We start from the raw sequence: 24,898 nt of genomic DNA, 5'->3' as shown, positions 1-24,898 counted from the left end.
TCTTGAGATCTAGTTTGACTGAAGGTGGGGGGCAGAAATATCTTAAATAAAGAGAATGAGGAGTTCTGAGGAGGTGGGTTAGGCCTGGGGAAGGGATAAGTAAATGGGAAATGGTTCTTGAACTGGCTGATGTGGTTTTGTACTTTACTGGATCTTGACGGAGTGGGAAGAAGGAAGAGGGATTGACTAGCAAGGGTTATTTAGAAGGCTGAAGGGCCTTGATGGATATGGTGCCCAATCGTAGCACCAGTGATACAAATCAGCTTGAACATAAGAACATAAGAGAAGCCATGTTGGATCAGGCAAATGGCCCATCCAGTCCAACACTATGTGTCACACAGTGGCCAACACTCCCAGCAATTAACACAGAACAATGGTCACATTCAACAGCCAGTTTCCTTATCACTACCCTTCCAGGAAGCCCCACCAAACAATGGGCACATCCACAAACCTACTGCCCTTACACCACACCCCCTCCAGCCTAGAAATAGCAGCTCTCCAGCAGCCCTTGCCTCACTCAATGCACAGCAGCCAAGAAGGTCAGAGCGCCTGCTCCGGCTGCAACGCCACTGAGGATGTTCTCCACAGCCGAGAACGAAACTTCTGGAAGAAAAACTTTCTCCAGTAGAACACGGTACTTGAGCCCGAAAGATTCTACAAACCCCAATGATGTTACCAGCCGTGAAAACCTGAAATCTTTGATATATATATATAGTTTATATTTAACTTATACCCCATTTTTCTGCCCCTACAGGAATCCAAAGTGACTTACAACATTACTCTTCCCTCCTCCATTTTATCCTCACAAAACCAACCTGTGAGATAGGTGAGGCTGAGTATGTGTGACCAGTTGAGGGTCATCCAGCAAGTCTCCACAGATGAATAGAGATTCATAGTCAAGTCTCCCAGATCACAATGCAGTACTCTAACAATACACTACAATGGCTGTATTTATCATCTTGTCATTGTGGGCTATCATGTCTTTACAATGTCTGATGTAAAAAACATGGCTACCAGCCACCTAAATTCCAGGCAACATTCTCCCAGCAAGCACTTCCAGTATGGTGGAATTGCATGATCCAAACATTCAACATCTAGCTGTTGAGCATATACAATGGTTTCTTCAAGTCAGAAAATTTTTTGGTGGAATTGCATGATCCAAACATTCAACATCTAGCTGTTGAGCATATACAATGGTTTCTTCAAGTCAGAAAATTTTTTGTTGTTTGTTGAACAAGTGCCACAGGTGCCTATTGGCTGGTGTCTATGGTACTGTTCACATTGAATGGCATACCCTTCCTCCCTACTTGTGTCATTTTGAAATTTCTTTTATAAGTTAGTTTTTAAACTGAACCTGAGCACTCCTTGCTATACTACTACAGCAGAAGCACTCATCCCATGTTTTAAAAAGCTGAGGAGAGAAGCTTGGTAAACACCAAAAGCTACCCTGCCCTTTGAAATGATGGACAGTAGCTGCAGTGAAGTTTTCTAAATGATTTGTTAGCAATGGAAGCAGTAGCACACGGGCACATGTGTGCACATCTATGCACTAATTCTTCTTTAGGAGCTTGATGTGTGTTACCTAAATGCTTTCAGGATGAATTTGGCTTTTGTCATCTATAATTGCTGTCCTTTGGATATAATCCTTAGGAAATCCACAAAGAGCTTTCTGTTTAAGTCTTGCCTGCAGGATTTGGGTTGGATTTATTGAGCTTTATCCTTTAGTTTGGATCTCTGTTATCTTCTTACAGTAAATGAATGCAAGAACCCTTTAAATTAGTTAGCACAGCAGGATGCTAATTTTAAAATATGGAATAAAATACATACAAAACAAATTGACAGGATCAGTCTTCCCTTGGAGGTGCTAGGAAAGTAAAACCTGTCCCATCTTGGGAAGAAATTGATAGATATATCCACTGGTATGGCTAGCCAGTAATTTGTATTCTGCTGTAGCAGAATGCATTTAAGTGCAGCAGAGCTTCTCCTTGTTCTGAGTGCACTACACAGTTACAGAGTTACACAGAGCCATTCGTCCGATTCAAACTAATGAATTATTAATTTAGAGAACTCCATTCTAGATGTAAAGATGAGAGACAGGATCTAGCTCTTCTAACTACCTGGATGGATGCAGATGGAGGTTTTATCCATGGTGCAAGGATGGAGAACAACATGCCTCCTTCTTTGTAAGAGAAGTGAACGGAAGGAAGGAGGGCAATTTCCCTGAGAGGCATCAGTCTACACATCAAAAGAGACGGAAGGGTAAACAGGAAGGAAACCCATAGTTTGACTGTCTATCTGTCTGACTGTCTTGTAAGCCCCCTCCTTTGGAGGCTAGGCTGAAAGACAGTGTCTGGTCCTTCTCTTCAAAGAGAAATAAGGTCACACCTCTGCAAGTCATTGCTGTTTGTAGATTGTGGAAGGCATCTCTTGCACAAATAGCACTCAAAATGATATCTGGGAGACAGCACAGCAAATAGGGGAAGGATGAGACAGAGATGGGGAGAACCTCTTGGGTGCCCATACCATGTAGGCTGCATCCTCACGGGCTGGCATCCCTAAGTAGCGTTCAGAGAAAGTGGCAGCTGTGGAAAGAGATAAAGGAAAGAATGTTTAGGATGCTATAGGAATGACCTCTTCCAAAAAACATCTCCCCTATGGGACAGTCTCAATGATAGTGTCCCAAAGTAAGAGAGAAGGGGCATTTGTGCTTTGACAAGCCTCAGCAGTTGGGTAAGAACGTAAGAAAGCCCTGCTGGATAAGCCCAGTGGGCCATCTAGTCCAGCATCCTGTTGGACACAGTAGCCAACCAGTTCCTTTGGTGGGCCAACAACAGGCAATAGAGGCTGAGGCCTTCCACTGATGTTGCCTCCTGGTTCTGGGATTTGGAGGTTGACTGCCTCTGAATGTAGAGGTTCCCCACTGATAGGCCTCTCCTCCATGAATCTGCATAATCCTTTATAAAGCTGCCTATGCCTGTGGCCATCACTATTTCCTCTGGCAGCAAATTCCCTATTTTAATCACTCGCTGTGTAAAGAAGTTAGATCCAGGTGGACGGCCATCTTGGTCTGAACAACAGAACAAAGTTAAATTCCAGTGGCACCTTTAAGATCAACAAAGTTTTATTCAGGACATGAGATTTCGGGTCCTAATGTGCATCACTTCACTCTTTGCTACACTGAACTTCACTTGCCACCTTCAGAGGAGTTAGCCGTGTTAGTCTGTTGCTGCAAAATAGTAAAGAGTTCAGTAGCACCTTAAAGATTAACAAATTTTAATTGTAGCATAAGGTTTTGAGAAACACAGTTCTTTTAATTTTTATTCCATGAGAGAACCCCTCCTCTTATCCCATAACTGCTAAGTTTACTCAGAAGTCTTTGGTGAAGCACCTTGTTAAAGGCTTTTTGAAAGTCCAAGTATAAATATTTACCAGGTCACTGTTGCTTGTTCACTTTCTCAAGGAACAAAAGGCTGGTGAGGCAGGGCTTGCCTTTGCAGAAGCCATGCTGATTTTCCCTCAGCCTGTGGTCCTTTCTGTTGAGGCAGACCTTATACTCTTTAAAAGAAGCCTCTTTACTTTTTATAGCATGGTGCCTTTCCTAACCAGTGGAATACATTCGATCTGGGCTTCAATTAGTGTTGTTTTAAACGGCTTCCAAGCATCCTCTAGGGATATCTACCATATCTAAATTGATCACCAAGCACTCTAACTTCCCCATCTTAGCTTAGAGATTTCTATTATTAGCATATATATACCTATAACGTGTTTCTGTCTTCAGCAACCCTTGTCTCCCTTGGCCCCTTTGTCTCCACACATGGCCCTCCTTTGCCATCCTACCCTCACTCCCAAATACCAATATTACCCTGCATCTTTATGCAATCATCCCTTTGTACTGACTTGTCCCAAACCAGAGGGTCCCCAGCTCCTGTTGGCTTTCCCCTCAGGATTCGTTTAGAAGATGCCCTGCTACCTTTTTGAGATTAATTGCCTGCAGCCTGGTTCCCTTTTGATTCAAGTGAAGCTTCTCTCTTTTGTATAGGTTTGGCTTTTCTCAGGAAGTTCCCCAGTACCTAACAAATCTAAACCCTCCCTCCCATGCATTGAGACCCCTGATCTGTGCCTTAGTTGGCCCTGTGTGTGGAACTGGCAGCACTTTTGAGAATGCCACCTTTGAGGTCCCAACCTTCAACTTTCTGCCAAGTGACCTACATTTTCCCTCCAGGACCACACAACTACATTTCCCAATGTCACTGGTGTCAAGGTGCACCATGACTGCCAACTCCTCTCCAGCACTATCTGTCAACCTATCTAGATAGCACATGATGTCCGCAGCCCTCACACCAGGCAGGCAAGTCATCACGCAGTCAAAATGTCTGTCGCAGACCTCATTCTCTATATTATTAATAATCAAATCACCTACTACCAAAAACCCACCTTCCCCCAACCCCAGAGGGGTATCCTATGTACGAGGATATTGGTCTACCGTCCAAGGAAGCAGTCTCTTCTAAAGGGTCACATTCCTCCTCCTCAGACTGATGCCCTCCAACCTCAAGACTTCTCTACACAATAGCAGAAGAGCTGTCAGCACAAGAGTGGGACTGTTCTGGTAAGTCTCTGAAAGTCTTATCTCCAAACCTCTCAGCTTCTCCAGGTTGGCAATCTTAGCCTCAAGGGAATGAGCCTGCTCCCTGCGAGCCAAGAACTCCATGCATTGAGTGCACAGCCATGGTTTCCACCCAGTGGGTAGATAAACATACATGTGGTAAGTAATTATACATGTGGATAAGAGCCTAATTCTCCTGTCCCTAGACCCCAAACCCTTCACTGTTTCACTGCTCTTGCGGGATGGCTTAGCAATGAGTTTTATACAGACTGCAGAATTTAACTTTACTTTCTTGCAAAATTCATTTTATCTTCATACAGAATTCTGTTTTTATGGATGTTTCTTTACTCAGCCAGAAGGAAGGACCGGAGTAGCAGTAATAATGGGTGGGAGATCTTAGAAATTATGAAAATACAAATGTAAACTTAAAGGCTAACAGATAGCTATATTTACATAACCAATTCATTTGGATTCCTTTTCATTTTTCCTTGACAAGCCCAGGCAATCGACAAACCTTGCTGCTACTCACCATGGAAGCGGAAGCTAGTGATGGGTGCAACAGCTGCTCCACACTTTAAAAGGTCTTCTGCTACTGCCAGGAGCTTAAGTGCTAAAAAGCCCCCATAGGCCTTTAAAAAAAGAAGAGAAACAACAGAGAGTTAAACACTCATGCCTGTAGTGCAGGTTAAGTTGACTTGTAGGTGAGATGAGGATCATTCAATTTTACAACTCTACTTGTGTCTACATGTTTGACTTTCTGCTTCTTCCCAACAGCAAGAATGGCTGATTTCACGATTGGTATGAACACCATTTAATCTCTGTTATTTGCTGTCGCTCTTTACTATGGTAGAAAATGAGAGAGAGCAGCACATTTGTTCTACCCAATGCTGCTCTTTCAATAGATTTATGGACACAAGCAATTCAAATTCCTACACGAGCAGGATGAACATGGATCAGGTAGGAATTCTAAAGATGCTTCCAACAATCTGTTTCTTCCCACCAATCATGGTGCTTTTGCAAATGATGGGTGGACCTGTAATGCCCACAAGCCATGCAAGGGTAAGCATATCAATTCCAGTGCTGACTGCTGATAACACTGAGTAAAGTGGCAAGGCCACTGCAAAGAACATAGCACCAAACTGGCCATAATAGCACCATTCTAGGAAGTACCTCTTCTTTGAATGTAAGCAGTCTCTACTGCAATGCACTATCATCAGCATTGCTGGTATCAAACAATGTAGCTGGTTTGGATGGTGGCCAATGCCAAGCAAAGAATGATTTGCCCCACAGAGAAACAAAAGCAACCCCTCCCCATGCTCTCTGTGTCATTGGGCACTACCTCTCCAAATACAACTTTGTGGTTTGGTACTAGAAACTCAGGTATTCATGTGTGTGTGTGTGTGTGTTTTTTATCTTAGCTCTGTCCCCAAGATACTTCCTGTTCAAAGCCCTGCACGGGCAGTACAGATGCAGGAGTTGTCATTGGGGAGCACTCTTTGGGGCATGCTGTCCTGCTCAGAAAGAACTACAAATGCCCCTTGGGCTAGAAGTTTGGTTGGCAGTGGAAAGGCCATGTGACCAATGGACTGCAGCATTTTACCATAGGCTGCATGAGCTATAAAGACCCAGGGTGCAGACTAAAAGTAGCAGCAGATCACCTGGGTGCCAAGGGGCAATGCTTACCTTTCCATAGACTGCTGTGCGCCTGTGATCCACATAAGGAAGCTGCAGTAGCAGCCTGCAATACAAGGAAAAGTTTTATTAGTGCAACTCCCTGCCACCTTCTACAACCTATCACTGCCTTCCTTTCCACCCATGCATTCTCTGCAAAGGTTCCAAGCAGCTCTCTTCTACTTAAGACCTGTAACTCTTGAAGACCTTTACCATTTCTTTCATTTTCCTTCACCTCCTCTTTGCTTGGAGCATGCAACAATCAGAGCATGTGCACTGTTCCTGGGGAGAAGCCATGGTTCAGTGGTAGTACTGCTGCTTTGCTTGCAGGAAGTAAGAGACACAAATGAACACATAGAGCCACCTTATACTGAATCAGATCATTGGTTCATCCAGGCCAGTACTGTACTCTGACAGTGTCTTTCCAGGGTCTCAAGCAGAGATCTTTGTCATCACAGCCTACTTGACCACTTTTAACTGGAACCTGAGAACCTCTGCATGCCAGGTGCTCTACCTCTGAGCCATGGTCCTTCTCCAAAGTCCCAGGTTTAGTCCACAACATCTCCAATTCAAAAGGGTCAGGTAGGCAGTGACATGAAACACTTCTGAATAAAACTAAGTTGGTCTTAAAGATGCAATCGACTCCTATTTTGTTCTACTACTTCAGACCAACACAGCTGCCTACTTGGATCACTTCTGCCTGAGACTTGGGAGAGCTCCTGCCAGTCAAAGTAGAGTCCTGACCCTGATAAACCAGGAGTCTGGATCAGCAAAAGGTAGTTTCACATGGCATCCTAATGGAGAGCGAGACAGGGACTCTGGTTATCATTTCTTTTCATCAGGGAAGGATAAAACCTGATACAGCCAGCCCCTTTAGGGGAGTGACAGCACAATCCTTAAACCAGGGGTGGCCAAACTCGCTTAACATAAGAGCCACATAGAATAAATGTTAGATGTTTGAATGCTGCAGGATGTGAATGTCAGGTGTTTGAGAGAGGAAGGAAGGAAGGAAGGAAGGAAGGAAGGAAGGAAGGAAGGAAGGAAGGAAGGAAGGAAGGAAGGAAGGAAGGAAGGAAGGAAGGAAGGAAGGAAGGAAGGAAGGAAGGAAGGAAGGAAGACAAATAGATGGGGAGAGAGAGGTGGAAAGAAAGCAACTTTAAATGCATTCTCCAAGCTGCTGGCTGGCTTGGACAAGTAATTTAAAGAGACAAATGCCTTCTTCAAGCTGTCTGATGGGGTGGTGGAGGCTTGGAGAGCCACACAATATATGTAAAAGATCCTCATATGGCTCCTGAGTAGCAGTTTGGCCATCCCTGCCTTAAACATTTGCATTCCTCTAAGCTCACTGAAGTCAGCTGACTTAGAAATATAGTTCTGTTTAAGACTGCACTGAGTGAGAAACCATAAGCAGGTTTACACAGAATCATACTCAAGCCCTATTCAGCAAGACTTACTCCCAGGGAAATATCCTTAGAATTGCACTACAAATCAGAAGTGCTTTTAACGTACTAAAAAGTGCTTTGCAGGGCTGTCTCTTGAATCACAGTGATCTGGGCATTCTGAAAGGCATACTAGTGGAATTTAGTTTAGTTTGAGAGAGCTGACACATCTCAGTCATGTGTTTTTCCGTGTGTTCAAAATAACACCACAAAACCCAGGTGAAAATACTGTAACACAATCCATAAAAACCAAGAACAGTACCTTCAAAAACCAAGAACAACACCTGCACCAGCAATAATTTAAATGCTAAGAAAAACTCTTGCATATATCATTTTTCCCTCCCAGTTTTGCAACAGATGAGGTTTGGGATTACCTGTGCACAGTGGCTCATGTATTCCTCTATCTTTGACACTTACAAGCTGAAGCTGCAATTGTTTGCCATGTGAACATCTCACTCTAGACCTTGGGTTTCAAGCCCCAACATTCAGTTCTGGACTTCTCCCAGGTTTACATGTGGTCTTCAAACTACATAGATCAGTTCTCCTGGAGAAAATGGCAATTTTGGTCGGCAGACACTATGGTATTAGAACCCCACAGAACTTCCTTTCCTACCCAAACTCTGCTCTCCTGGCTGTATTAGCCGCTGGCTGTATTAGGCGCTGTCCCCAAATCTTCATGAATTTCCCAAGCTAGACTCTGCAAACCTACTCTGAGATGCTTTGCAAAGAGAAGCACAAAATTGTACATTCCAAAATTGTATTCTCCAGGGTCCAGCACAGACAGAGTAAAAGAACACTGCCAGACTGTTTGTGTGTACTGACCTCCCTCTCCCTGTCCTTCTCTGATGAAAGTGCGGGAACTCTTATGGGAGGATGAGCACTGCCATCCTGTGGCTGAATAAAGTAAAAGCAACAAAGGTCCAGGTGAACAAAGTAGGAGTCAGGTGCACCTTTAAGACCAACAAAGTTTTATTCAGAACGTAAGCTTTTGTGTGCTCCAAGCATCAGGCGAGGAATCAGCTATATATAGCAGAGCCCTGCTATATATAGCTGGAAGGCAGTGGTTTAGAATGCAAAATGGTACAAATTTAAGATCCAATGACAGAATAGTAAAATTAACAAATTGAGCAAACCTTTGATCTGGGTAGCATGAGCATGCGAAAGCAATAAAACAGTAATATGTCAAAATATGAGAATGTCCATCAATCACTCTATTATATAAGCCTGGGTCAAAAAGAGGGCATTACTTTCTCAGAAGTTTGTCCAGGTGGGCGGCCGTGTTGGTCTAAAGCAATAGAACAAAGTTGGAGTCCAGTAGCACCTTTAAGACCAACAAAGTTTTATCCACAGTGTAAGCTTTTGTGTGCTAAAAGCACACTTCATTCCCATACTGTTGTTGATAAAGTGTGCTTTTAGCACACGAAAGCTTACATTGTGAATAAAACTTTGTTGGTCTTAAAGGTGCTACTGGACTCCAACTTTGTTCTATAAACAACATGTAAACATTGTCTAAGCAGAAAGGCTTGCACAGACTTACTGCAGCAACATGATATGGTCCTTGATGTCCAAGTAGCCCAGCTGGTGGTTGACTTCATGCAGGAGCTTTAGGCCTTGGTTTCCAGAGCCTCGGCCATCAAACTGAACCACCACAGCCCCCAAAGAGCTGGAGAGAGCAGTGTCCCAGTCAAGATGGAATTCCTCTGTGGCCTGCTGGCTGCCTGGAGTTTCCGGGCTACAAGAATAGTAGTCAAGGATAAAAGTTGTATAGGAATACTTTTTGGGAACGAAACAAAAATATCAAAATGATCCCCAACAGCTCATACTTGAAACCTTTCTCCCCACAGAGATAGAGATTGAAGGCAGGAAAAGAAAACCCCTCTGGAATTCCCTGTTTAAAACAGCAGTTTCTGAATAGGCCCTGAACCATTACAGTTTTGAATGTCACATGCTTGTAAAGCCATGCCAGCCAGTTTTTCAGTTTGACTGCATTTCAATTACTCAAGATTATGAGCACAATTATAGCATTTGTAGGAGAAGTTATAAATTGTAGGGTTGAGGGAAGGATGGGATGCATGAAAAATGTATGAAATGTAGCCTCAGTTGACAACAATTGGAAGGGGGGGGGGCGGGAGGCTTATAAAGAGAAAGGAGAGCAAATGAAACAATGAAACAAGTAAGATTGCTTGAGAATGTGAAGAAGAGGTAATTAAGCACAACAGGGCTCATGCTAAGAATTGAGAACTAATCTCAGGGTGGTTTGGTAAGCATTTCCTCGTTTCCAAGTGGATGAAGGCATTTGGGTGGTAACGAATGCCATGCCAATAGAGCTGGCTCTATAAAGATGTAAGGACAGAGTCCCTGTTCTGTCTCCCTTATGGCATGGCTTTCCAAACTGGCTACGTTCAACAGAATAAAACTGTATTTAAACTGCTAACTACAAACAATTCCTACTGACAGTAATCTATGTCTATGTGAGGACCCAGCCTGCACCCTCCTCCAGCTGAGACACAAAACGTATACTCAGAACAAAACTCTGTTGGTCTTAAAGGTGCCACTGGACCCAGACTTTGTTCTGCTGCTTCAGACCAACACAGCTGCCCACCTGCATCTAATTAAAGTATGCTCATGTTGCCTCACCCAGGCTCTTCGTGCCCATGCAGATTTGTCTCATAATAGCCTAATCAAGGTATATTCCCCACTTTTTCCTGCCAAAGTTTGACAGCAGTTAACTTTAAACTAGCCAGTGAAACTCAATTTTTAAAAAAATCTTGACCCAATCCAAAGCCAGGATGGTCCAAATCCCACCTACCCTGTCCATAAAAGATGGACCCCATGCCATAGCAAATGGTTCCTCAGATCCCTGGTCCAGATCTCTGCTGATCAGAACTCTGGTTCCATGCTGAGAACCCCTGCTGCACTGTGTGGGCCTTTTCTTCCCTACTTAGCTGCCTCCTCACTCTGTTCCTTGGACCACAGCTACATCTGTCCCTGGACTCTCTACACCCTACTCCGACGATGTAAGGTTATATGTCCCTTCCCTAAAGCTTCCCAGTTTCCTCCCTCCTACCTTTTATAAGGAAGAGCCCCGTGGCGCAGAGTGTTAAAGCTGCAGTACTGCAGTCCTAAGCTCTGCTCACAATCTGAGTTCGATCCCCGGTGGAAGCTGGGTTTTCAGGTAACCAGCTGAGGTTGACTCAGCCTTCCATCCTTCTGAGGTCGGTAAAATGAGTACCCAGCTTGCTGGGAGGAGAGTGTAGATGACTGAGGAAGGCAATGGCAAACTACCCCGTAAAAAGTCTGCCATGAAAATGTTGTGAAAGCAATGTCACCTCAGAGTTGGAAACGACTCCTTTCCTTCCTTTCACCTTTTATAAGAGTGTCCTCTTGCTGGTGCATGGGTGCATGAGTACTTACTTAGGAAATTAGTTCTCAGGTGCCTATTGCAGGCTCTTTATATTTGTATTCCTTTTTATTTTATTTTGTATGCAATAAAGTTTTTTTTGTGTGTTTACAGTCACACTCCCTCCCTTCATAATTTTATTTCCACCCTGGTTTCAGAGACTACAAGGTCTTGTGTTATTCCTTTCTGGAAGCCTTTTTTAAAAGTTAATTACCCCTTTGGGTCCACTTAAAAGCTAATTTCCCCTTCTCTGGGTCCAAACCTTACAAAGTCTAACTGTCCAACAAGGCCTGGATGTATATGCCGAATACAAAGAGTTTGGACAACAGTGAAATGTTATTGAAGATCAATCTGCATGCTGAAATACATGAGATACATAAAGGCACCATGATCATTCAGATGAGTTGCTATGCAAGATGAGACCAGTGAGGGATATTTAAGCTAGCTGGAGGATTTGATGGCCAAGAGGGGTAGTGTTATGACCAGTGGTTACCTCCCCACTCCTGCCAGGTTCTTGGGTTCAAACCTGCTTTAGAGCCATCCCCATTTGCCTTGACTTGGAAGCATTACTTCCTAATCCCAGATGAGCAGGTGCTTGTTGATGTTCCTCAGAGGTGAAGGACTGCATGAGGTTAGCATGGATCTGGGGTGAGAGCAATACTTAGATACTGCATTATGGTAGGAAAGCTGTTTTTGTTTTAAAAAGAAATGGTGGTGGCCCAGGGGTTTGAGTTTGACATCCCACCTTTCTGGACTAGCAGCAACTCTTTCACACATTTGCTACCCAAGACTTTGGAAGTGCCAGTTAATGCATGCCCCTGAAACGACAAGCCAGACAAACCACTAGCAGAGGCAAGGATGGCAGGGGATTCAAAACCTCAGCCCCATGATCACACAAGCAGCCACCCTTACTCACTGAGCCATGCTTCTTGAATATATTCTTTAAACTCCTATGTCTACTCAAGCTTTCATCTCTATCAAATCAGTTAAGGGGGAAAAAAGAGTTATGCTCCACGTGTCACAGCTAAAACTTGAGTTCTTATTTTTGGATTGTGCAGGGTAGCTCAGGCAAAGATGGGTCCATTTGCCTGTGCCAATCCCAAATGAGGAATCCCCCTCAACTGAATGTTAAAGTTCCTTTGTTCCATCTCCACTCTAGCAGTATTGATGCACCATTCCCAGAGGTTATATAGCCAGCTGCCATCTCTGCTGATAGGATAATAGCTGCACAAATGTGGAGATAGGACACAGAGGTGTGGCTAAGAGAGTCAGGTAAGGGGTATTACTTACAGCATCAGTATCAATGGACAGATATCACACTGGTTTGGAGGTGGCAAGGTCATACGCACTGACAAGTCTGGGTTGTGAGGGAAAGAACAAAAAGTATTGGGAGTATGGAAACGTAACCCCATGACGTGCCCTACACAAACATCCTTCCTCATGACAAATCACCAAAGCATAGAGAATTCCACAAAGAAAAATGACCTTTGACCCTTACTAACTCTGCCTCAGAATCATTGGTTCATAGTTCCTAATGGACCCTAACACTCACAATGAGAAGCTGTAATAGCACCCTGTTTCTTGGCACTAATGCTTTGTAATCCCAGCTTTGCCTCAGAATCCTGGAACCAAGAAGGTGATCATGCACATGGGTACAGCAGCCTTACTGTGACCGCAACTACTATCCTTGTTTATTCCAAATTATTTCCCTGCCACCAGACACATAGCCTCTTTCTCCAGCCTCTCAGTACCACTCCCAGCTCCCTCTCTTGCGCTTCATGCATCAGGTCCTCTTAACCTCAAGACACTCACTCTACACAATGCAGCTTATTAAAAGTCACTGCCCTGTTTTAAGTATGGAGTTTGGGTCAGCAGGCTGAGGGCAGGGGGCGGGGAGCACTGTTGCACACTTACCATAGCTTGCCAAGCGGAGGGTCTGGAGTTCTACTAGGGGTGTCTCCTTATGCATGAGGCTATCTTGCAAGAGCTGGTTCTCTTCTAGGAGAAGAAAGTCTTGGGGTGGGGATGTGGAAATGAAATAGACATTAATTAGATAGGCAATTGTTGGAAAAGCCTCCCACTCACCCTCTAAAGTTATCTGTGGACACCAGTCTTTCTTTCCTTTCTAAAATATCTTCTCTTTAAGTTTTTATTGCTGCAAAATTTAATTCTGCCAATGAAAAAACAAGTTTGTCAAATATGTTAAATAAAGATTTTTTTAACAGAAGGGATAAAACAATTATTTCTGAGAGTGGTTACTGTATTACATTTACAGTTCAGTACTGTACTGAACTATTAATGTAATATGAAGAGTTTATGTTACAGCTTTAAGACTGTAACAGAAGTTCTTGTCCATTAAATTGTGCAAACAGTCACTAACAAGTGCAAAAGCAGAAGAACCTCAGCTTGGACATACAAAACAAGTTATCAGCAGGACTTTTTATGTAGAAAAGGCCCAGCAGGAACTCATTTACATATTAGGCCACACTCTCTGACATCACCATTGTTTTACACAGGTTTTTTTGGTGAAAAAAGCCCAGCAGTGATTCATTTGCATATTAAGCCACACCCCTTGACACCAAGCCAGCTGGATCTGCATTCCCGCTCAAAAAAAGCCCTGGTTATCAGAAACTGGGGGGAGGGAGGGATGGGAAAAGGCAAAGGGTAGATGTCTCTGACATCCTAGGATTCTGCCACATGGAGGTTCACAACCTTTAACAGATCTTTAGACAAGATCCCCAAAAGTAGAGAAGGGTTGAACCCTAAATTTTATGGATTTAATTAAAATATTTTCAAACCACCTTTCTTCCTTACAGAGCTTAAGGCAGTGGGTATATTTATAAAATATACATAATAGATTACAGGAAAGAAGCATAAAACCAAAATGAAATGACTCTGTGAAAATCTGCTCATCCCAAATAAAAATTAAGCATGCATCCCCTTAGGTCTCATACTTACCATGTGGGTTAGCTGTAGAATGAAGAGAGACCTGAGGGATTCCAGGCCCTGTAGAGCGAAGGAAATGCAGATTTAGCTTATGTTAGATGGAACAGCATAAGCCATTATGCACAACTGCAAGGCCCTGAGCTGCCTTGGTGGGGAGGGCGGGATATAAATCGAATAAAATGAAAATGAATGAAATGAAAATAAGATGAGTGCAGTTTACAGTTTTCTTGCTTTAAGACCCCCAGTGTTTCTCCATCATTTACTGGGAAAGGAACGTGAAATTTAGGAGGATTGGGATTGGCCTCTTTTCAAACACGAAAGTGCAAATAGCAGTAGTACATGTGTGTGTGTATTTGCATATATGTTCTTGAGTGCATATCCATCACAATACACATGCAAACATAAACTCCCAGTCTAGACAACACAGCTTGCATTGATACATACCCTGGATCTAGGAAGGACCATGCAACATATGAGCTTGACTGAACAGGGTCACACCTTTACAGAAATAACTTCAGCGTAATTTATCTTGGCACATCCAGATTCCTGGTGGGAAAGAGCTAGAGGCTACCTCTGTCAGCTTGCCAGGGCAAGCTGTCTGGCCGAGAGAACCCAAATACCATTTTCCACATTGTGGTTCTCACTGACTCAGCACTGTGTATGGTGAAAGATGGGACTGGTACGGAGCAAGCCCCAGCCAGTAGCCATATTCAGTGCACCTGGAGTCCTCTGGGAGCTGGGGCAGTCTGCTCCATGCCATTTGGAACATGCCTTCTGCCAGACTGTTCTTACAGTAAGGAGCCCTTTAGCCTGATCTGGTGTCCCCATCAGCTTCTCTCCAGCTCAGAGTTTTAGGAGTTCCAGTTATAACAGCCTTTACAACAATTCCCGAAACCTAATCTTGCTCCCCATACTGGACAAATAACGGTCCTGGGCACAGGACAATGTGGAGTTGAGGGGGGGGGGGGAGCAATGGTCAATGTGGCGTTCCTGGCCAATCTGGAGCAAAATGCCTCAGTTGGAAGCAAAAAGATTCACACTTGGCCCTAAGGTAATTAAACTCACAGTCCCTCCAGTGAGTGGATATGCTGTATCTGACAAGGGACTGAGAAAGGTATAGAGAATTCCAAGGATGTCAATGCCCTCAGGCCCCATTCTTCCCAAGGTGAATGTTGTTCTCACCATTGCCCATCACATCCTCATATGAGAAGCAAAGAAGGCCAAATTCCTATGTTCCCCTGCAGATTCCTTTCTTTTCTAATCTGACATGTGGACCGATGTTGCAAAGTCTATGTGGTAGACACAAGGCTGCCAAAAGGCATTTTGGTGAGGTATGCACTCGAAGTTCCATGATGGGAACCCTACAGGCACATGGGGACCTGATTTAAGTCAGGATCTCAGTACACAAGGAGATGGGCTTGTGCGTAATCTCCCCAACCTAAAAGAGTCCTAGGGCCACTTTTCCCTTCTGGGGAAACTTGGGTGCAGTAGTTCCTCAAAGAGGCAAACAGCAGTTCCACAGCATCATTTCAGGTCAGGGCAAGGTTGCAGAGTGCAGGAGGCTTAAACCTCTTTTCCTTGTATTCCATAGCCTTGACCTGACTTGGTTCCACACACACCTGAGAATTAACTCTCAGAGCCTGGGTGCACAGTCTCACATGATCTTTGTAATGTATGAATCAGTCTTAAGGTTTGCATGAGCAAGTGAAAAGAGAAGTCCCATGCACATGTGGCTTGTTACATTTTCAAATTTAAATTCCTGATTAGGGATGGGCATGAACTGAACCATGAATCATGATTCGTGCTAAAAATGGCCAATTCGTGGTTCATTCTGAAATGGCTCATTTTATCCTGCTGCACCTGAACACAAAATGAACAGGCTTTTTTTTCTTGATGTGTTGTTTGGTTCATGTTTGGTTCATTTTTTCAGCAGCCTGGGGCCAGCATGTGCACTTCTGATCAGTTTCCAATGAAATTGACTAGATGTTGTACTTCTGCTCTTCGGACCCCTGTGCTTCTATTCAGTTTCCTGTGAAACTGACTAGACACCACAGCTCCACTTTCCCCAGCCCCCTGCAGCATCTAGTCAGCTTCACAGGAAACTGAATAGAAGTGCAGGGGCCAAGAGAATGGTGCTGCAGCATCAAGTCAGTTTCCAAGCTTCCTGGGGGTGAAACCAACTGGAAGCTGAAGGGCAGCTTCCCTTTCTTTCCCCAGCTCCTAGGAGAGCAGTTTACTGGGGGCACCTGCTTTGGGGGGCTGTAGCTCAGTCCCATGAAATCCAATTTGTACCAAACTTGGAAAGCAAGTAGAGGAGAGCCCACATAAGAATTTTTCACAAGTTTGGCATCTTTAGCCCATTAGGGGGCCATTCTATGCCTTCCCAATGAACCACAAAGCAAAATGAACCACCATTTTTGCATTCCATTTGAGCTTTGACTTTTTCTGTGTCAAAATGCAGTTTGCTGTTAGGAAGCAGCTTTGATATTCCAGATGTCACAAGACTAAACTAAAAATATCCCATTCTTCAATGTGCCTAATGAGGTACTAAGGATGTACCAAATTCCAGCTTTCTATCTGCTGCAGCAGTACCTTCATACCTTGTGAGTGAGTCCCATGCTACAGAAATAACATATGTGCCTATTGGTTTGCAAACATAAGTGGGTATTCTTGAAGACACCCACCTTTGCAGAACAGTACAAAATGTCCCAGTCCAGGGCTGAAAGAGATGTCCACAAAGGAGCAGCCTGGCCGCAAGCCACAGGTCACACAGGTGCGGCTGAAGGGGCCGATGAGGTCCATGCTATTCAGAAAAAAGAAGAGAGGGAAGTACTGAGTCTCCCTCTTGCTCCAAGACCCTTTGTGCCCCCTGCCCCCTAAAAAGATGGAGGCAGCTTCCTGGCCTTCTCAACCCTAGCCTCTTTACTGCCGATGGTTAAAAAGTCAGAGTTGTCCAGAGATTACAGTATAGCGTTTTGCAGTAGGAATCATGTCAGAGAGACAGTGTGGTGTAGTGGTTAAGTGTGCAGACTCTTACCTGGGAGAACCGAGTTTGATTCCCCACTCCTCCACCTGCAGCAGCTGGAATGGCCTTGGTTTAGCCATAGCTATCACAGGAGCTGTCCTTGAAAGGGCAGCTGCTGTGAGAGCCCTCTCAGACCCACCTACCTCACAGGGTGTCTGTTGTGGGGGGAGAAGATATAGAGATCGTAAGCCACTCTGAGTCTCTGATTCAGAAAGAAGGGCGGGGTATAAACCTGCAGTTGTCTTCATCTTGGGCAAGCCACTCTCTCCCAGCTGAGCCTACCTCACATGATGGTTGCAAGGTTAAAACGCAGGTTATACAACTGTTACCAAAAGCTACAAAGAAAAAAGCAATGCATCCTCCCCCCTCATAAAAATATGAATTAGGGCTAAAAATGTGATGAGTAAATATTCTCACAACGGGCTTTGGTAAACATTCAAATTATGTTTCTTCTAAAACCCCAGAGGGTGAGGCCTCAAAGATGAAACCAGATGCACATGTGAAGACGGGGCTTAGAAATCTAGCATCTTAGCTGCAGCCTCCTTCCCAAATGCACCCTCCTCAAAGTACATTGATGGCTTCATCTGGTTAAATAGCTTGTGAGCAACTGAATATGAGGACTGCCAACAGACAAGAAAAAAATGGACTAGCTTTCTCTTTCTCAGTAACAGCTCAGTATGTAGAAAGTTGCAATGGAAACGTTTCCTAGTAGGTCATCATTATCACCTACTAGTCTCTGCATACCACATTGCCGCTAAAAGAAAAGCTACAGTAGTCAGTTGAGAAGCTGGCCATTTTACCTAGTGATAATACTACAAACCTACCTTTGGACTGTCAATAGAGGTTTGTGCAAGTGGTATGAGGATGAACTCTTTCCCATAAACTGTGTCCCCATCTTCCTTGCAATTGTTTTTTTCCTGACCACCTTAATCTAAAAATTTCCTCATATGAGTGTTTCCATATTTCATTCAGAAATCCTTGATTTGCTCAGGTGTCATTCTTTATAAATAGTACTAGGTGGCAGCATGTTATCATTGCAAAAAGGCCAGAGGGCCTGAGGTTTAACATGTGAAGCTTAGGGCCCAGTTCAGATTTTCATGTGATGGGCAGGAGAGGATATGCTGGATATTTCTTTTTAGCTTTTGGTTAACAGTTGTATACCACCTTTAATCTGAGAAAATAAAGTGGGACAGAAATGTGGTTTTTTAAAAAATAGCTATTTTGGATTAATAATTATGTGGTTCATTCCCATGTAAATAAGACATTAAAGATGGTGATCAAATCTCACCTCAGCCATGAATTCACTAGAAAGCCTTTGGCCTCAGCCTTCCATATGAAAATGAAAATAACACCGATCTAACCTATAGAATTCTTGTAGGGATTGCTCTGTTGGAAGTACCGGACTGGGGAGGCCTTGGGTTCTCTGTAGGAAATGGCAGTATCAGAGGGTGAACGCTATGGCATCACATCCCTGCTAAGATCTCTCCCTTACCCAAGCTCCACTGTCCCCAAACATCCAGGATTTCCCCAGTCCACAATTGGTAACCCTAGACCTTAGCCTCTTCAAGCAAAGGGTGAGATAAAAATGGGTAGAACACATATATGAACTGATTTAATATCTGAAATATGCCATATTAAAGGAAAAGTATTTTATTATTATTATTAACTGGCTCACTATTTCAAGAATGTACATATGATGTAGGTCAGAATACTCACCTGTACAAGTGTCTAGTGGACGGACCACCTTCAGCACTAAGGAAGTACCTAAGAACCAGAAAAGATTCAATTAGTCACTCTTGCCCCTCACTTGTTACTGTCTTAAGGAATTGCTACAGGCAAGGAACCTATGAAACTGCCTAATGTCAGGCCGCCAGTCCACTGCTCAATATGGTTTACTCTGACAGGAGCTGTTGAGGCTGGGCGAGTGGGTATCAACGTGGCAAATGGAGAATTGGTTTATCGGGGCCAAGTGAAAAGTAATGCACATTGGGGCCAAAAATCCTGACTACATATACATGTTGCTGGGGTCCAAACTGTTGGAGACTGACCAAGAGAGATCTTGGAGTCACAGTAGTTAACTCACTGAAATTGTCGAAACAGTGTGTGACTGCAATAAATAAGGCCAACACTATGCTGGGGATTATTAGGAAGGGAATGGAGAACAAATCAGTCAGTATCATAATGCCCCTGTATAAATCAATGGTGAGGCCTCATTTGGAGTACTGTGTTCAATTCTGGTCACACCTCAAAAAAGTTATTATAGCATTGGAAAAAGTGCAGAAAAGGACAACTAAAATGATTAAAGGGTTGGAACACTTTCCCTATGAAGAAAGATTAAAGCACTTGGGGCTCTTTAGCTTGGAGAAATGTTGACTGAGGGGTGACATGATAGAGGTTTACAAGATGGGATAGAGAAGGTAGAGAGAGAAGTACTTTTCCCTTTCTCAAAATACAAGAACTTGTGGGCACTCAGTGAAATTGCTGAGCAGTTGGGTTAGAACAGATAAAGGGAAGTACTTCTTCATATTAACACATGGACTTTACTGCCACAGGAGGTGGTGGCAGCTACAAGCATAGCTTCAAGAGGGGATTGGATAAACATATGGAGCAGAGGTCCATCAGTGGCTATTAGTCACAAGTTATAGATGGAATGGAACTCTCTGTCTGGGGCATGTAATGGTCTCTATTCTTGGTGCTTGGGGGGCAGCAGTGGGATGGCTTCTAGTGTCCTGGCCCTATTGGTGGACCTCCTGATGGCACCTGTTTTTTTGGCCACTGTGTGACAGAGTGTTGGAATGGATGGGCCACTGGCTTGATCCAACATGGCTTCTCTTATGTTCTTACAGGCAGCAGTTCTCCAGGGCCTCAGGCAGAAAAGGGAGGTTCCCAACCTTTGTTAGTCATGATGCCAGGGACGGAACCCATGACCTCCTGCGTGCAAAGCAGAGGCTCTGCCACTAAGCCCTGAACTCTCCCTGTCATGGTATCAGGAACTCACAGCTGCTTGCTGTGCTCCTGGTATGCCAGGATCCTGATCACATCCCAGTCTCCAGAGGTCAGGAGGCGCACGCTGCTTTCCTTGAGGCTGGGCTGGTAAGAGAGAAAAAGGAAATGTAGTGAGACTCACATATTTTCCCCACAAGTGCTGTTACTTTTTTTTGAAAATCTATGTGCCTGCCATGCAGAACCAAAGCAGGCTCCCATCCCCATGACAGGAAAAATTTAATCTTAACTTTACATGATGAGTTTCATGATGGCTGTAGTCACACAGCATAATATCATGTTGTGACCACACCTCTTTTTTGATGCAGTTTTTTTTTTTTAATTCCAAGGACTTTCAATCAGACATCTGACTTTCTGCTCTCTTCACATATGTTCACCCTGGTTGGTGACCAACCAAATGCTTGCTGTGTGGCATTTGCAGAATGGGCAGCCCACAACATTTAAAAACTTTTTTCCAGAAAATCATGCACACACAGAAGCAAACCAGGAAGTTAAGGCTGCCGACATGGGTGCCTTAACAGGGATGATTTCCACCCCACCCAAAAACAGAAGAGATGGATTCTTTGGTGGGAGTTGTTGACCATACACAACTCCCCCGGGGGTTCTTGATACTGGCAGAATAGCTCGGGATGAATGTGCATTTATACACACATTATTAACTGAAGTAAAAAATATGGCAGTCAGACAGAACTGTGTGTGTGGCTTCATTTCATGGCGGAGTGATCAGACATCTGGAAATGAGGGGTGAGTCCATGAAGATCCATTAAGACTGGACTTTTCCCAATGCCTAAGAACTCTGGCTCAAAGACGGGTGATTATGGGATGCCAATGATTGGGAGATAGGAGGTAGATATAGCTATCTGAATCTGCATTTTAAATCAGCAAGGCAACAGCAACAAACTTGGATCTAATGTCTCATCTGACTGCAGCTGATGATTCCTTATGCATAAAGTCAAACAAGTAACTAAAAGAAATGCCTGGACAGCAGGCTGCTCTTCAATGGTCAGAAGCAGAACCAGTAAAGAAAAACAAAAACAGATCAGGAATCAGAGAGGCAGAGCTGCCACCTGAAGAACTCCAAAATAATGAACCCTCTGAGACATTGTGAGGGTCCTCTTGCATGCATCAAAACATGAACAGGATGGTGAATAGAATTGGTTCTTGCAATTAGAAGATATTGGATTTCTTATATCCAATATGGCTTTTCCCAATGCCAGGATTTTAAAAGCCGGCGGGGGGGGGGGTCTTTTTAAAAAGTCAGGGGACACCCTTTCCCATCCATTGCAGGGCTTGCTGCTTCTCAGAAGCTTCCTGAGGTAGGGGCCAAACCTGGAGGCTCTGAATGTGGCCAAGTCAAGGCAGCCAACTCTAAAACTCTGAAGTCAAGAAGGGACTGCACAATGCATGCAAGCAGGGGGGTTTCTCTCCACCTCCCTCTCTCCCACCCTGGCACTTTGCAGCCAGCAGTTCCATCTGTCCCCCCCCCCCCGGCTCATTCCACATGGCTTCCTCTGCCTCCCTCCTCTTTGCCTGCTGTTTTTGCTGCTGCAATGTGCTGTGCCCTGCTCAGCTCTCCTGGCTACAGCTGCCACTGATGATGTTTCACTGCCTCGGCTATGAAAAAAAAGAAAAATCAAAAAGCAGGCTGTACCCCAGCAGGCCTCCTCAGAGTCAGGGGGCAGTGTCCCCACAGGCCCCCCCTGTGGCTACAGGCCTGTTTGCCATTGCCTTTCTCTGCATTGCATATTAAACTTTTTTCAAAGGCAGAGGAGCAAGCAAGGCTGGGCTTATTTCTGGACAGTTTGCTACCCTACTGTGGAAATATAATTTGAAATATCTCATGGCTCACTGCATGTGCTGGGAGGCTTAGCTTGGACCATAGGGAATTGATCTGCCAGGTCTGTCTTTAGTCTCTCTAGATGAAAATTTTATCTTTTAAAAAGTGGATTAGTAGATCAGCCAGATGGCTAAGATTTACCTGTGTGGAAAGCATGGTGACGTGGTGGAATTCTCCTTGGGGCCCTTGCTTCACCGGAACTGGCAGAAAGAGAGTTTCGGCATCTTCAGAAAAGACTGGCATCCCCTGCTGTTGTAAGAACAAAGCTGTGGCTGCAGGATATCCCAGTTTATGGGATGTGGCTGGAGTTTATACTGCCTCCCAGGTTCTATCAAACTGTCTTATAAGTCAGGCCCTTGGCTTTTCAAGCCGAGTACTCTGACCACCAGCTCTCCCGGCTCTCAGGCAGATCACTTTCATGGGTTGAAGACAAATGGGGTAGAGAATATGACAGTAAAAGGACTAAGAAGTTTTGTTTCAAGTAAGTGAAGAATTCTAGGAAATAACCTGGAACGCCGTTGAAGGGACCAGGCCTCTCCCCCTCCCTCAAAGTCTGGCCAAGTTTGGTATCCGATAGACTCCAGCATCCTGAGAGCCTGAGGTTTTAATTTCTGTTAGAATGCAAGTTTGTAGTCCATATGGCCACAGAGATAATTTTAATCACAAACTGGCAAACAATGAACCTGATCTCCAGTAGGTGGGATTTCACTAGTTTTTCTGTCTACATAGCTACCCAAAGAAATGTGAAGAAAAGCAGGCATATAAACATACTCAATTTGCATCCAAGGCACAGAACTCAGCCTTTTCTTAAGTATAAAATATATCTAGCTCTAGCTATTCTAGGCTCTTTGAGGAAAGGACTTTCTTCTCACTGTTTGTTGTCCTTTCCAATTGATGTACTGTTTTTCTTCTTTAGGATTTATACAAAGCAGGATGGTACCTTTGTGCAAAAAATAAGCAAAAGATTTCCCCTTTCATGGCAGTCCCTATTCAAGTATAACACTGGATGAAAACTGCCATATCTGGATTGGGGCACTTTAGAGTTGCCACCTCTGGACTGGGAAACACCTAGAGATTTTGGGTCTGAAGACTAGGGAGGGAGGGGGTTAGGGTGCGGAGGGCCCTCAGCAGTATACAATGCCATAGAGCCTACCCTCCAAAGCAGCTATTTTCTCCAGGGAAACTGATCTTGGTTGTTTGGAGATCAATTGTAACAGTGGGAGATTTTCATCTGGAGACTAGCAAGTGGCAACCCTAGGGCATTTTCATCTACAAGTTTGTGTTGCACAATAAACACAAGTTTGTGTTGGGGGTGAGGGTTGCTTCTTTGCATAGCAGCCAGATTTTCAGAAAGGTAACCAATGCTACCCTGCCAGTACCCCACGCCCCCCCCCCCTGAGAAAAATTCAGTGCAGATACATGTCTCAGCAGGACAAAGAAGGCAAGTACATCTCTTGTCACCTGGATCAGGTATTCTTTCAGCTGTGACAGTGCGCACACATTACAGTGAACATATGCATACAAACATTACAGTGTACATGGAGTTTTTTTCTTTGTGTATGTACATTCTGCAATTCTTACATTACATTCAGTGCAGATACAGCTGAACATGTGATTTATATTCCACATTTACCCAAGTAGTAATCTCTAGTTTATTTCTAAACAAACACATGATGGTTCTTTCTTATAAACAGATGTATGTATACATGTACATCCAGGATGTTTGTGCATTCCCTGTATTGTTTGTACACAATTTGAATTTTATATTCATCAGGGAGCTCATGCATCCAATCCTGGCGTTGTCTACTATACCCATATAATATGCACATTTGCAAGTATGTGACAACTGCATGTAACAATTGCAACTTTTTTGCACTTCAAAGTGTATGCCAAAGTTTAAAGTGATCACATACGCTAAAACCAGAAAGTTTATTATTCCTCTAAGATATGAGCATGCAGCTGACCTGGACTGCCAATAGTAAGAAACCAAAATGATGTCAAGTCTGTTACCTGCATGTCCACCCAAGCATCTGAGGTCACTTTGTATTTCTAAAAGAAACACACAAGGTTGTTAACAGAGCCTTTGGTTCAAACTGCACATCACATAAGAGATTGCACTACTGCATCCCATTTCTCACACCTAGAGGACAGACATAAAAGCATTAAAATGAACCATAGCCTGTGTCTTCACTGTTAGACATGCTCTGAAAGAGTAGAAAACATCCACCCACTCATCTTGAATAAGACTGGATGTTCAGGATTTTAAGGGATAAAAGATCTGCATGAAGAGGGCTTAAGAATGTATTCTTGGAGGTCCTGACTCTCAGTACTTTGTGCCTTACCTCCAGGAAGCCTCTTTGCTCAGACCTGTGGAAACAACTTCACCACCATGGCTCTTTTCTCTTTCAATTGGTTGCTTCCACACTAGGGTCTGTGTTGGAAAATACCTGGAGACTTTGCAAGTGGATCTGAGAGAGGGTGGGGTTTGGGGAAGAGAGGGGCCTCACCATGGTGCAGTGCTATAGAGTCCACCCTTCCAAGCAGCCATTTTCTCCAGGGGTAAGTAGTCAAAACAATGGACTGCAGTGTGGAGAATCCAAATAAAAATACACTGCTATCAGGCACAACACGACAACAATAAGAGTATTTTAGTGATAGCCAGTAATTAGGGCTGCCAAGCCCCAGGTCTGGGCGGGGAATCCCCCGCCCGGGAGGTTCCCAACCCGCTGGCTCACATTAGGCCAGCAGGGGGAACCTCCCCCTGTGTCGCTGGCGTGATAATGTTACCCGAAAGTGATGTCATCAAAATGGTGGCACACACATGGGGCTGCTCTAGGCATTTCCAGGAAAACGCTATGGTTTTCCCAGACACTCTAGCCATTTAGGAGGTAAAACTCTATGGTTCAATAGGTACCACAGAGTTTTAACCTCCCACTGACAATGGCACACAGGGTCAAGAGCTTGGGGGTACTAT

At 44.1% G+C, this 24,898-nt stretch overlaps 1 protein-coding gene across 1 annotated transcript in view; it reads right to left on the bottom strand.

Annotated features, from left to right (window-relative positions):
* The window catches only part of LOC132581050 (inactive dipeptidyl peptidase 10-like), a 48,548-nt gene that overhangs the window by 5,101 nt on the left and 18,549 nt on the right, over window positions 1–24,898 (bottom strand). Inside the window, exons 10-21 of the mRNA XM_060252087.1 lie at window positions 23,935–23,973; window positions 22,066–22,173; window positions 20,083–20,174; window positions 18,801–18,848; window positions 16,744–16,862; window positions 14,072–14,119; window positions 13,028–13,126; window positions 12,404–12,470; window positions 9,251–9,445; window positions 6,287–6,341; window positions 5,133–5,232; window positions 2,524–2,582 (exon numbers count right to left, since the gene is read on the bottom strand). Coding sequence (XP_060108070.1) covers window positions 2,524–2,582; window positions 5,133–5,232; window positions 6,287–6,341; window positions 9,251–9,445; window positions 12,404–12,470; window positions 13,028–13,126; window positions 14,072–14,119; window positions 16,744–16,862; window positions 18,801–18,848; window positions 20,083–20,174; window positions 22,066–22,173; window positions 23,935–23,973 — 1,029 coding nt within the window. The remainder of the gene's footprint in view (window positions 1–2,523; window positions 2,583–5,132; window positions 5,233–6,286; window positions 6,342–9,250; window positions 9,446–12,403; window positions 12,471–13,027; window positions 13,127–14,071; window positions 14,120–16,743; window positions 16,863–18,800; window positions 18,849–20,082; window positions 20,175–22,065; window positions 22,174–23,934; window positions 23,974–24,898) is intronic.

This window comes from Heteronotia binoei, chromosome 13, assembly GCF_032191835.1.
Source record: "Heteronotia binoei isolate CCM8104 ecotype False Entrance Well chromosome 13, APGP_CSIRO_Hbin_v1, whole genome shotgun sequence".
NCBI classification, from domain to species: Eukaryota; Metazoa; Chordata; class Lepidosauria; order Squamata; family Gekkonidae; genus Heteronotia; species Heteronotia binoei.
This window is presented reverse-complemented; position numbering and strand designations above follow the sequence as displayed.